This window comes from Acomys minous, assembly GCF_964271855.1.
Source record: "Acomys minous genome assembly, chromosome: 5".
Lineage (NCBI taxonomy): Eukaryota > Metazoa > Chordata > Mammalia > Rodentia > Muridae > Acomys > Acomys minous.
In genome coordinates, this window is record NC_140494.1 from 98,534,275 (window position 1) to 98,547,845 (window position 13,571).

Sequence of the window (13,571 nt, forward strand, 5' to 3'; positions counted from 1 at the left end):
TACAGACGCCCAGCACACATAAGCACACACAGTAGCTGTCTCTTTTCCCTTTCCTCCCTCCTTGTGCCTTTTTGAGGAGGTAAGATTCTCACTATATCCTACCCCTCTTCACATTCAAAGAAGGAAATGGCAGATTGTATGCCCATCTTGTTGTTAGGGTAAAATGGAATTTTAAAGCTGAGTGTTATTTATAACACCAAGTGAGATGTTTATAAATGGAGAGAAGTCTAAATGTTCATCTGCCACCTCAGGGTAGGTCTTAAGACTTGGATATTTCTAGTGAGGCTTAGGAAATGATGGCCAATATCAGACGAGAAGCCCAAATTTTCCAATCACTTGGCACTCCCCTCTTTCTTATTTTACACATGGATATACAGAAGAGAGGGATGGGCGCCACATTCCAATAGCAGGCTCTAAGAAGCGTGATGGATGGCGTACTTACAGTCATTACCTCAGCATCAGAACTGATACAGTAGAAGGTGAAACAAGGTACAAAATCTCCAAGTTCTTCTGTTAATTACTGAACTTCTAGATGTCTGACCATCACATGTGTGGGCATGTACATACATTTCCATTCACACACACACACACACACACACGCGCGCGCATTTTGTTCCCCCTTGCAGACCCCATGCTAAGATCCTCTGAGGGAAATAGATTCTTGACGTGTCTTCATTAATTCAAGAATGTGGTATAAAGGTTACAAAATGAACACTGGTGAGCAGCTGCTTTGATGGGGAATGGTCTAGTCTCTTGGGAGACAGCGGTGCTCTCCCTCAGCCCAGGCAGCGCTAATGACTTCAAATACCTTGGTATTCATTTACATCCTCATTTAAATACTTGGTAGGGAAATAATTACACTGAGGTGTTTGATGAGATGAAATCTGATCTCAGCAGATGGAGCAAGGCTTCCCTTTCATCAGCAGGGAAACCAAGTGTCATTTAAATGAAAATCTTCCTGAAATCTCTTTATTCCTAAATTTGCTGCCAATATCCCAGAGGAAATGCTTCCATCAAAAAGGCAGTGGCATTGGGAAAGGGAACCAATTCCAGACGTAATTGTCATCAGGTACAGCAGGAATTCTCCCCACCCCCACCCCCATTTTTGTTAACACCCAGCTTTTCAGTTCTGGCCAATGTGAGAAAAGATGGAAGCCTTCCAGCTAATGTTTTGGAGCCAGTTCGATGTGCTGGTAACAATACAGGAGAATGCCAGCCACCCTGACTCTCCTGCCCTGCCAGTACTTGGGCAGACTTAGGAATGGGGCTGAAAGGCAAGTAGCATGTTCCCCCATCCTGCTTTCCCAAGCTGGTGTCTCATTTCTATGAGCTGCCTGCTTTCCCAGGCAGTGCGGAAGCTAGTGTGGGTGGAGAGAATGAAAGCAGCTTCATCCACGGTTTCCATGGAAGCAACACATGATGCTTCGTGCTCAGTGCAGAGCTGAATTTCAAAGGCGGTGGCTTTACAGGTACTTAATGCTGAAAAATAATTTCCCTGCCAGAGCACACTGTGAGCACTTCAGCTTGCTTTTCTTCACCACCTATTTCCCATTAAACCTGCCAGGAAAGGTCCTGAAGACAGATCAGGATTTCCAGTGGAATTTTCCTGACTACATGTAATCTCTGTCCTGAGTATGTAGACCTTGACTGGCTGGAGTTGCTACCACCCAGGAGGCACATCAGGCTGTGGCTCCCACAGGGACCCAAGAACATTTTTATTTGCATCTGGTTATACCAATGGATGTCTACAGCCAGCACAGTGGTCAAGTCAAAGGCAATTTTAGGAGCAGCACATTTCTATGAAATACTGTGGGGCACACTGGCTGCGTTATCCTTTCTCATCTCTTGCTCTGTGGGCTGGAAGGCCAGCTGTATTCTCTGTGGTGGGTGGGAGGAAATGCAGAGCAGCTGCACTCTCTGTGGCTGGAGGCCAGTGCAAAGTATCCCTGCCTCCTGTGCCGTGCTGTAGCAGCCGGACTCAGCTGCAGAGCCTGTTCCCTGAGGCAAATGGTAACTAGGCGTCTTGATGCTCTTGTTGGTCCTTTGTGTAGGGAAGCCGGAAGCTGGACAGCTCTGAAGGATAGAGGGAACTCGAGAAAACATATACACAGATACAAAAGCAAATCAAGATACTGCCCATCTATTCTTTTTTAAAAGAAAGAAAACAACAACAACAAAACAATAACCCAACACAATAACCCAATAGCAATGGAAGAAACCAAGATGAAAGGAAATTGTAGTGCTCCTTAAGCCTGTAGTGGAATGGGGCTTAACAGGCCTAATGAGTAAGTTGCACAGCATGGCGCACACGGTCTTGCCCAGAATAACCCCAGACCACTGTGTTGTGAGGGTTTGTGAGGAGCTTTGGGAAAATGTGGTGTCTTTGGACAGACAGTTTCTTTTTTTAGTTTTGTGGGATTGTAGGGAGCCTTCACCTGGACACCCCTGTTCAGATTACCTCAGTCACCAACCTTTTCCTTGATGACTACTCGTCAGGTCCGAGGTGAGAATAGCCTAGCTGCCACATTTCTCAGGTATGTTGGTTTGTAATCTATTTCCTGGATGGTATATAGATTACTTAAGTGACGGTCTTTTTATGTTGCCTCCTCAGACACTCCCTAAACACCATTGTTAAAAGAAGTTGATTTTTAACACTTTATGTTATCAGATATCAGTTAAGAGAGGAACAAGTCTTTTAGTTTTACCTTAAAGCAATCTATGGGCTCAGAGGTACAGCTTAGTGGTTAAAGGTATACCAGGCATATCCCTGGCCCTGGTCCCCAGAACCAAGGGGAGAAAAGATAATGAGGTAGCTCACAGTGCTCTTTAGCCTCATCCCTATGCAGCGCTTCCTGTCCAGTTACAGACCTGCTGTGGCCGACCACAGGTTTCATCGTTTGCAAGCTGTCTTCTGGACCGTGATTCACCTTATTGCCTCTGTTGGACAGAAACACATGGTTGTAGGCATTTCAGTCCAGCTCAGTATTGATTTCTTTGATTCTCAGCATCATAGATCCACGTGTCAGAAGGAGCTCAGTGGATTGGAAGATGTGTTTCCTGAGAAGGTGCAAGCCGGTTTATGAACAATCAGGCTAACTGACTCTGATTTCTCCTCTAGGTCTTCAACGCCTCGAAGGAGTTGTCCGACACCGCTGCCTACCAGTCTGTGCGCATCTTCTCTGTCTCCCCCACCCAGGCGATGGAAGAGCTGGAGGACCTCCCTGAGGTTGACCTGTCATGGTCCAAGCCCACTGCAGGTACCTGAGTGCCTCAGCATCCACATCTCTAGGGAGTGGGTTAAGTGCCTTAAGTAGAACCTGTGGCCTCCCAGTTTGGTTCTGCTTATTATTACAGAGCTATCCTTATAAGTCCTATTGGGCTTCCATTGCATTCTGGATGATCACTGCCTCCCCATGTCTGCTTCTCCCCTCTGGGTATCCAGGCTCATGGTGTACCTGGGCTGGACTGGGAGTGCAGCTTAGCTGGGGTGGGTAGGTATAATGCAGAATCTGGATTGGCAGTGATTGCATGAGAAACAGCCTTCTCAGGAGACAGCTGGTTTAATTGGGGGGGGGGCAGCGACAAAGGCTGTTTAAACCTTTGAGGAGTGGGTAGAGGCTGTTGGGGTAAGTGTACATCATTAACCAGGGCCAAGGTGCTGGGAGTGTCTTATTTGCATCAGGAAGACCTGTTCCAGGTGCTTGTTGGACATGACCTTATAAGGAGAAAGAATGTTTAACCTATAAACTGGCCCCCAGGCTATGTGACAGCTTCAGATGTGTCAGAGGTGAGGTCTGTAAGGCCACATGCACTGGGACATGCAGGTCCAGGGGCAAGGAGGGAACAATCCTACTCCTGTTGGCCTAAAGATGAGATTTTGGGGGTTTGGACACACCTCGACCTCACTCTTGCTCCAGATATGGCTCCCTGACCCCCACAGATCACAGTTACATGTCTCTTCTCAAGAATACACCCTGAATCTTCCCCAGTTGTCTTCAGGAAATGCCTCTTCCATTTACTTTAGGACAGTACTGATGCTGCTCAGCATGAGGTAGGCCAGGGTCTTCCTCTGTCATGGTAACCCTTGGTCTCCCTCCACCCTATGCCTGTGTCTGAGGACAACTCACTGATGTCCTTTCCGAGTGAGTTCAGATATGTTCCAGCTTCCTGCAGTGCCTTTTTTTCATCCCTTGGGTCTTACTCTCCCCTTTCTCCTGCATTCAACACAGAGTCTTTATTTCATGTCTCTGCCTCCTCTACAGCAGGCTCTGCACGAGTCCAAGGACACAATAACAAGTACGGCCGACTCACAGTTCCTGCTCTAAGACTTTAGCCTTGCTCTTTGTTTTCACAAAAGAACACAAAGCCAAGTACAGTGAACACCCTCCCTTGCTTTCCATCGCTTTACACTCTGTGGAGTGCCGTTTGTTTTCATTCTTCTCACTGCCTCATTGTGCTTCACCCTGTTTTGTTTTTTTTCTAGACAGGGTTCTTCTGTGCAGCTCTGGCTGTCCTGGAACTTGCGCTGTAGACTAGGCTGCCCTCGAAGTCCGAGATCCACCTGCCTCTGCCTCCTGAGTGCTGCGAGTAAAGGGATTCAAGGCATGCACCACCACCACCTGGCAAACACGGGTCACTCTTTAGGGAAGTGCTCGCCCTCTAAGCATGAGGACCTGAGTTCGGAACCCGAGCACTCATTTCAAAGGCAGCTGTGTCTATAATTTCATCCCTGGTGAGACAAAGTGATCTCTGGTGCTCACTGACCAGCCAGCCTAGCTGAATAGATAAGTTTTAGACGTAGTGAGAGGCTATCTCAAAGGAATGAATGGATGAATGGATGAATGAGGTCAATGGTGACTGAGGAAGACACCTGACATTGACCTCTGGCTTCCATATATGTGCACATACATACTTGCACATCTCGACATACACATGCACACGTACACATACACACACACCTCATTTACAAATAAGCAAATCCTTGTCTCTCCTCTGGCCTCCTAACCTCTTTTCTTCTTAGCTACCTTTCTCCTCTAATTACTAGTCAGTAGGGCCCCTTTAACCGGCTACTCATGGCCTCTTAACACTAGCAAACACATTTGCTTTGATTACATCCTAGACATTAGAGATGAATCAGAGGAAGTCCCTGCCTTCAGGCAACTAAAACTATGTGGAAAGAGAAGTACTGTTCTATTACTGTGAGACACCATGACCAAGGCAACTTATAGAAGACGACATTTAGTCAGGGGGGGTGGGAAGGGGGGGAGGGGTAGCTTACAGCTCTAGAGAATGAGTTGATTAGCATCATGGCAGGGAGTGTGGTGGCAGGCAGGCATGGTACGGGAAACATAGGTGAGAGCTACATCCTGATTTGTAGGAGAGAGAGAGAGAGAGAGAGAGAGAGAGAGAGAGAGAGAGAGAGAGAGAGAGAGAGAAGAGAGAGAAGAGAGAGAAGAGAGAGAAGAGGAGAGGAGAGGAGAGGAGAGGAGAGTTGAAGCCTCTAAGTCCACTCACAGTGACACCTTCTCCAACAAGGTCACGACTCCTAATCTTTGCCGAATAGCTCAACTATCTGATGGCTAAATCTGGGGCTGCCCGCCTCATTCAGAGAACCGCAGAGGAAACGCTGAATGCTCCTTATTACAGGAAGTGCTCTGATGGGGTTGTGCAGAGACAGGAGGGAGTCAGTCTAAGTGAGGCTTTTTATGAACTTCATTTCATTTAATATTTTCTCTTTGTTGTTAACTCCAGCTAAAACTTGCCTGTATATCTTAAGACACTGTATTTTGCCATTTATGTTATTTAGGTCCTCACTTGACTTATTCAGAAAGCTTTAGAATTTATGAGGAGGGATTCTTTATGTCTCTCTCATTGTTGTACCTCAGCCATTGTGTAGTTCTGGACACATAGTAAGTGCTCAGTCAATTCTAATTCATCTGAAATTGATGTGATTTTCTCCCGTTGCACTCTCACGTTTTGGGTTTGGGTCCTTTACAGTACTCACCAAGTGCCTCATGTATAGTAGGTTTTTACTAAGTACTGGTTTGAACTGGCCCTGTGGCTGTGTCTATTTGCATCCTCCTTTCCCTTGTCAGCTTCCTCTAGTATGGAACTCACAGAGACCAGCAATAAGAGCAGTTGAAATCAATTAGCCTGGTGAAAGCAAAACTGGAAATGACTGCCATGTCTCCCTTTTTGCTGGGTTTCTCAGCACTTATGTGTCTATATTTCCATTTCTTTAGCTATGGAATTGGTCATAAAGTCATCCAGAAAAACCTACATCTTCTCTCTGGCTGCTTGCCTTAAATGAGTAGGCCGACAAGAGAAAAGGCACACGAGGGGGTGGAAAAGGGACCTTACGGTTTTGTTTTGTTTTGTTTTGGACCACCTGCCTACTGAGGAGGACTAATATTCCTGGATTCCGAGGAATCCAGGGGCTAGGGTGCCACCAAACCTGCCTAGAGTTTTAGCCCCCTGATTATGTAAGTAAATTATTTATGTTCAGGCGACGACACAGTTGTTTTCCATTTGCCTTCATGCCAGGCTCAGAGCCTCATTTCCTCGTTGTGGGAAAAAGGACTTTGAGCAACTGAAACAACCAACCAAGCTGAAGAACAATCAAGAGAACTCGTCACCAACACTGTATTTTTTTCCCCTGTGGAAATGATTCTCCTGAGGGGGGCTGTGGAAGGCATACTTTCTTCTGGGCGTCCTTACCCCACTTGGGAGGGTCCTAGGCAGGAGCTCAGGGTTGGCCCACACTATCTAGCAGCCCCTGTTTGCCTCCCTCCGCTTTTCTCCTGACTTTCCCTGTAATGATTTCTCTGCACAGGAAACCTGGGCCATGGAAATTTCACTTACATGTCAGCAGTGTGCTGGCTCTTCGGCCGTTACCTGTACGATACTCTGCAGTATCCTATTGGGCTGGTCTCCTCCACTTGGGGTGGGACACCCATTGAGGTGTGGGCGTCTCAAAGATCACTGAAAGCCTGTGGAGTTCCTAATACAAGGAATGAAAGAGTTCGTCAGCCCGAGAGACAGCTTGTGAGGAATGAACGTGAGAGTGAGGAGTCTGAACGTCCTCTTAGGAGGTAAGTGTGTGCCGAGTGTCCACGTTTGTCCTGAGTCTATGGAGTTTATTCATGCACAGGACAAGTGTTGTCACGGGGGTGCAGTCATCTAGGGACAAGCTAAGAGGGGATTACAGTCCTTTAAGTCAGTAACAGTGGTTGCTGAGTTTGCTACCAGCTTCCTAGGCAGGGGGCTTGTCTACTAATCCATCTCATTCTCAAAAGGCCTCCTTGACGTGTGCATATTGCTAATGTGCCACAGTTAGACACCGCGTCCCAGACAGAGTCAGCACGTGGCTCCTGGACAGGCCTAGTAAGTAGGCCAGTCTGGTTCCAATGCCTGGGCTCCTACTAGCCATTGTACTGTCTTTCCTCAAGAATAAAGACATTGCCATCCAGGAAGAATGAATGTATACATATGTCTCTAAAAATATCTTAGTGAGCTAAGTATGAAAGCCCACTTGGGAAAAGCTGGATGGGAAGATAATTTGGGGGAGAGAAAGAACTAGTTAGAGAAACAAACAAAAAAACCAATGCTGTATTCAAATGGAGGTGAACGGAATGGTATGTCCCTCACTTCTGTGAACACTGTCTCATTCGCTCTGGGAAGGCTTCTGGGAGGAGGAGGGGGGCGTGGATGGGACGGAGACATTAAGTTTGGACAAAAAGAATGGCCTTTAGTAGAATTGGAAGGACAGTCCTATCCAGCATGCAGTGGGGGTTTTAAAGCCAGGTCCCTCAGATCTCCCAGGAGTGGGAGTGAAAACACGAATGGTGTGGAAAAGTGGGAATTCTCATCTATAGCTACTGCAAAGATAAGTGCATATATGTATTCCACAGAGAACTTTGGGACCATCTCCAAAATTGAAATAAATTCTTTTTGACTCAGTAATGTCATTGCTGGGAATTTATCTTGCAAAAACGATTAAGCATGCACACAGTGGTTTAGCTATATGGAAAATAATTACGGCATTACTCCCCAAAGCAACACATTTAAGCTAGTCCAAGTGTCTGGTGTGCAATAGTTAGCTGATTTATTGTCTGTAGATCAGCCCTCCCTCTGGCTTTAATGGCCTTATCTGGAAACTGGCATGGCCCACTGTGGACTTACACGCACTTTCCCTCAGAAGAAACTGGAGGCAAAATGACAAGCCTGTTGCCATGTTTTCAAGTGAAATGCTGTGGCCTGGATTGCCTCTGCGCTGTTTTCATCTGAGGTTTGTCCGAGTAAACGTGGGTAGGCTGACTGTTTTGTGATCTGGTGACCTTGTTCATCTTGCTGATTTCAGGTTTGTTCCTGTTGATTCTGTGGCCGGACCAGTAGCCCATTCTGTCCTCTGGAATGCCATGATCCATCCACTACAAAACATGACTTTGAAAGGAGTGGTGTGGTACCAGGGTGAGCTTGCTCTTTCTCCATTGTGTCAGTCAGCTTTGCAGTGTAACAAAGTGCCCCCAAAGAGTTAATAGCTTCAAAACCCAGTGAGTTTGTAATTTTATTTAGCCCTCTCTTCTCTGGGTTAACAGGGTGGTTCACTCATCCATCTATGATGCTTCTGCTGGTTTCACCTAGAGACTCTTACTTGTCCTTGGTTACCTGCTAAGTTATGTGGTGGCTGCAGGACCAAGGATGTCCTGTTTCTCATATCCATTGACTGGGGACAGTGTGCTGACATTCTCAGGTGGCCTGATCTTTAGCCTATTGTATTTCATTTCCATTGCGGTCGCAGAGTTCCAGGAATATCTAGAGAGAGCCATGCACGAAGCGGAGGCCCTTTTGAAGCTTCCACTTGCATCACCCTTGCTGATGCCTCTGACCATCAGCCTCTGGGCATGGAAGGCCACTACTTCAGGGAATGAGTGGGGAAGAAAAAGATTGTATGACATTTTAAAAATCCACACCAAAATCCTCTCCCAATTTTGGTGATTTTTTTTTTAGGAGAGGCCAATGCAAATTATAACAGGGACCTGTATGCCTGCATGTTTCCTGCGCTCATTGCAGACTGGCGCCAGACCTTCCACTACGGCTCCCAGGGGCAGACAGAGCATTTCTTCCCATTTGGATTTGTCCAGGTATGTGTTCAGAGGAAGAGAGTTCATGGGGATGCGTGGAGGGTGAGTTAAGTGTGAGTCTCTGTACAGGAATTTGCATTCCCACTTTTGTCCTCACAGTGAGTGCTAGCTCCAAGCTGTATATAACCCTTAATTCATATGAACTTACTGAAGAGATGATTAAATCTTCAAAAATGTTAAGAAACAGTGAACATTTCTTATTATAAAAGCACTCTAGTTTCACTGGAAAAAACTTAAAAGTCAAAACAAACACCCAAACAAAAACTAAACAAAAAAAGAAATCCCACTACCTCCACCATAAAGCTAAGACTATTGAAAATTCATGAAAAAAAAAAAAGATCAGAGTTGCTTATGCATAATTGTTGTTTCTCTTCATATTATATTGTAAGCATTTTTCATGCCAATAAATATTACTCTTCAACATGATTTGTCATGATTACAGAGTATTCTGAAGTATGGATGCATTGTAACATACATAAATAAATGGGTACTAAGTGGTTGTCATTATTTTGCTTTTACAAACTGTGGCACATTATTTTCCTGGCAGCAGATTTCTTGTAGCTTAATTATTCTGTCAGGTAAATTCCCAGGAATGAAACTGCTGGGTCAAAAGGTACACCCGCAAAGGCTTTGTCCACATCATCGTTTCTTGTTAAAATAATGAATTTGTATAAATTTGTACCCTTAACAACGGTGTTTAAGAATGTGGACTGTTCCGTGCTGAGCTGGCTGAGGTTTGCTTTGCTGCATCGCTAGACCTACTCACAAACTGACCGACTAACCAGTCACACTAACTTCCCCACCGCCCTCTTGGCTTGCTATTATTCCTTAATACCCTCTAGAATTTACCATATTCTCTTTCTTTCAGGGATCATACAAACTTTTTGTTTGAAAGTCTTTCTTTCTTTTACTTTACTAGTTAGGTCTGCCTGGATCTTAGGAAATTATCTGTGACTATTCAGAATCTTGGTTAGATGCTTTTTCCCCAGATAATGCATTGCTTCGAAATCTCTTAATGCTCTTATTTTGACTAGATGTAAGTTGTATTGGTGGCTCTGTTTTTTTGGGTCAGTCTTGTATTTCTAGTGTGTAGTTGGTGGGCACTCATTAAATGACGGCCTATAACACAGAATGAAAGAACACTGTCGAGGGAGGAAGCTGTGCTTTTGGTTAGAGGGAGCTAGTGAGAAGGATTCCACTTTCACCCTTAGATAAAAGGAATAAACGCAAAGGCTAAGTTCGAAATTATATTCATGACCTACCTATCTAAAGCCTAGACTTTTTAGTGGAATGGTAGTTCTGGCTTTTTTGGAATAGGAAATCACACAATTAAGGTATTAGGAAAAGAAGGCACAACCTTCATGGTTTACATGTCATCCTGTGACCCTTATAGATACTTTCTTCTCATTACCCTTCTGTCTGTTGTGCCTCGTTTTTTAAACCATCCTCCTCCTTAAAGAGCCTATTGTGTATGTGTGCTGTGTGCTTATGTGTAAACCACAGTGTGCGTATAGCAGATGCAGGATAAGCACCAACCCTCCCCTGCCACCTTGTTTAAGACAGGGTCTCATTGCTTGCCACTGGGAACCCCAGGCAAGCGGGCCCACAAGTTTCTGGGAGACCTTTCTGTCTCTGCTTCCCATCTTGTTGCAGAAATGCTTGCACCACAGATGTGTGCTACTCAGCCTGACTCTGTGTGGGTTCTGTGGATCTGAACTCAGGCCTTCATGCTTTTGCGGCATAAGCTTTACCCAGTGAGCCATCTCCCCAGCCACCATGCCCTATTTTTGAGACAGGATTTTTATTGACTTTCTTTCACCTAATATGACTTAGTGATTATTTTATTTTTTATATTTATATTCATTTCTGAATTAGTGTTTTCTCTCTCTCCTTCCCTCCCTCCCTCTCTTCCTTTCTCCCTCCCTCTCACCCTCTCTTAGCCTGTGTACTGGTTGTTTGAAGGTGACTATATAATTCAAATAAAAATATGCCCCAGATACTTAGAAACATGGCATTTGGTCTTTTCTCTTAAGTGTGACAGTTTGTAGAGGCCCTTTAGCCTTAACTTTATCACCAACAAAAACATGCTTGTTGCTTGTTGTATTGCCCTGTGTACTTATATTATAAGCCTGTGAATGTAAAGGGAAATACCCAATGTGACAGGTAATATCGTGACTCAGGGCCTGGGTCTGGGATTCCAATCCCTTGAGCTGTGTGGTTTTGAACAAACATCTTTCTTATCTTAAGCATCACATGAGTTACTCTGTGTGAGAACATGTTGGATGTTAGTATCTATTACTGGTGCAAGCAGTCAGGATACCTGAAGGGATGGCTGTCTGGTTAAGGAAAGCTGATGGGTGCTGTTTGAAGTAATGCAACAGTGAGAGCACCATCTAGGACTGGATCCCTGGGAAGAGACCAGGGCTGGTGGGGTGCTCAAGAGTTACTGGTAGAGAGGTGGCTGGGAGCTCTAGAGAAGGAAGGTCCGGAGGCTGGGGTTTTAGAAGGGACCTTAGAGGAACAGATCGAAAACTCCCCCATTATCTCTAACATCTTTTGGATGTGACCAGTTTTGTGGGTTTTTTGTTTGGCAGTTACATGTCTTCATTAGCCTCTGTATTTGTAAGAAGCACCACAGGAGATTAAACCACACTTTGCGGGAGAAAAGAACCACAAGCATTTCATTTGGGTGTGGAGTATGCTGGTGCCCCCACGTGGCCAATGAGCAGTAGTGCCATCAGTGAAACTGGACAGTTGAGGGACTTCTCGGCCAACTGCCATTTTGAGGGAAGTCCTTTAACTGGAGGGCTGGTTGTAGCAGGTCAGCGTGTTGAGCTTTAGGCTGTTTCTAGTGGCTGGCTGATGAATATGGTTCCATTTGCGTGGGCTTGCATTCACTTGTATATGGAGGGCCAGAGGGCAAGCTTGGGTATGGTTCCTCAGACACTGTCCGTCATTTTTTGAGATCAAGTCTCTCATCAGCCCAGAACGCTGTTTCTGCTTCCACGGTGATGGGATTGTGTGTTCTGTGGATCAAGCTTTCCATACAAGCCCTTTATTGGCTGAGCTGTCTCCTCAGACTTATTTTTTTAGTTTTTATGAGATTCTGGTGTGAAGCACAGTTTGCCATTTCCTATGTTAAGACATATTTGCATAGCAGAATCTTAACAAGAGAGCTGAAATGTTCCTTTAAGTCTGTGCCATAGTCAAGGCTCTTGCTTGTCACTATTGCAACATTTCCGTGTTTTCCTGATGTTGCACTCATCTCTCGCGAAGCAGAAAACATCCTTAAAGTTTCATCTGGCCATATGTATAGGGATGGTATCAGGTTTTCTGGGCACTGTGATGAGTAAGACTGGGTAGAACAGTCTGTGTAGAATGCAGCTTCTCGGATGGGCTCAGACATTCTGAAACAGAGTTAAATGACAACTTGGATGCTGGCCAGACTGGTCTGACTTATTGTTAGATCATGGTTTGTAAGGGAGAGACAGGGAGAGAGTAGTCGATGTCTTTCACTCCTGCTAATCTTCCTCTTTCTAGGTATCACCTCTTCTATTTTCATGGTGTGTGTGTGTGTGTGTGTGCGTGCATGCATGTGCATGTGTGTGTGTACGCGTCTGTGCGTGCATGCGCGTGTCTATGTGTTTGTGTTCCAATGCGGAATCATGGGTGAAGGTTTGTTTCCAGGAGCATGGACTCCCTGTCTCATCAACTGTTAACTGCATATACCTCCTTGGGGGAGTGTGGCCAAGCCTGACCTTGTACAGCTCTTGTGCAGGTCATCGCAGCTGTTGTGAGTTCCAGTGTAATAGCCACGTTGTGGTCCAGTCCTCTAAAGGTATACCCTTCCTTTGACTCTTACGTTCTTTTCTCCCTTTCTTTCACAATGCTCTCTGACCTTTGGAGGGATTCTAGGCATCAAATTTATGGCTAGGCATTCAACAGTCATTTGTCCTCAGTACTTTGACTAGGTAAAGAGTCTTTCAGGAGCCTCTGTTCTTCGTAGGGTGAGGGGCATATCAGCTTTGAGCAGCAAGTGTAGTTAGTCCTGTTGCTCACTGTGTAGAGTCTGAAGCACTTCGCAGTTATCCTGACTGCTCCTTCACTAGCCAAAGGCTCTCCCTTGACTAACTGTCTCCTATCAAAGCCTTCCTTCTTGCTTCTACCTTGACTCTTCCTCTTTAGGATATTCTCAATGTGTAAGTCAAGGTTTTAGTGTGTCCTCCATTGACTTACAACTGATGCCAACAAGGCCAACTGTGCTCTGTTCCTGTTTCTCCCTGACCTTACTTCCCAGTGCTCTCTGCCTGTTCCATTGGAGCCATACTGACTATCTGATGTTTTCCTTAAGTACACTAGCATACTTTGATTTTAATTCTTTTTCTCCTGCATGCAAAATATTTTCTCTATTAATTTTCCATTCCTATA

General features: G+C 45.3%; 1 protein-coding gene across 1 annotated transcript in view; it reads left to right on the forward strand.

Moving 5' to 3' along the window:
- Positions 1 to 13,571, forward strand: part of SIAE (sialic acid acetylesterase) — a 34,714-nt gene that overhangs the window by 11,443 nt on the left and 9,700 nt on the right. The window contains exons 4-7 of the mRNA XM_084781863.1: positions 3,119 to 3,257; positions 6,833 to 7,091; positions 8,360 to 8,469; positions 9,010 to 9,143. Coding sequence (XP_084637989.1) covers positions 3,119 to 3,257; positions 6,833 to 7,091; positions 8,360 to 8,469; positions 9,010 to 9,143 — 642 coding nt within the window. The remainder of the gene's footprint in view (positions 1 to 3,118; positions 3,258 to 6,832; positions 7,092 to 8,359; positions 8,470 to 9,009; positions 9,144 to 13,571) is intronic.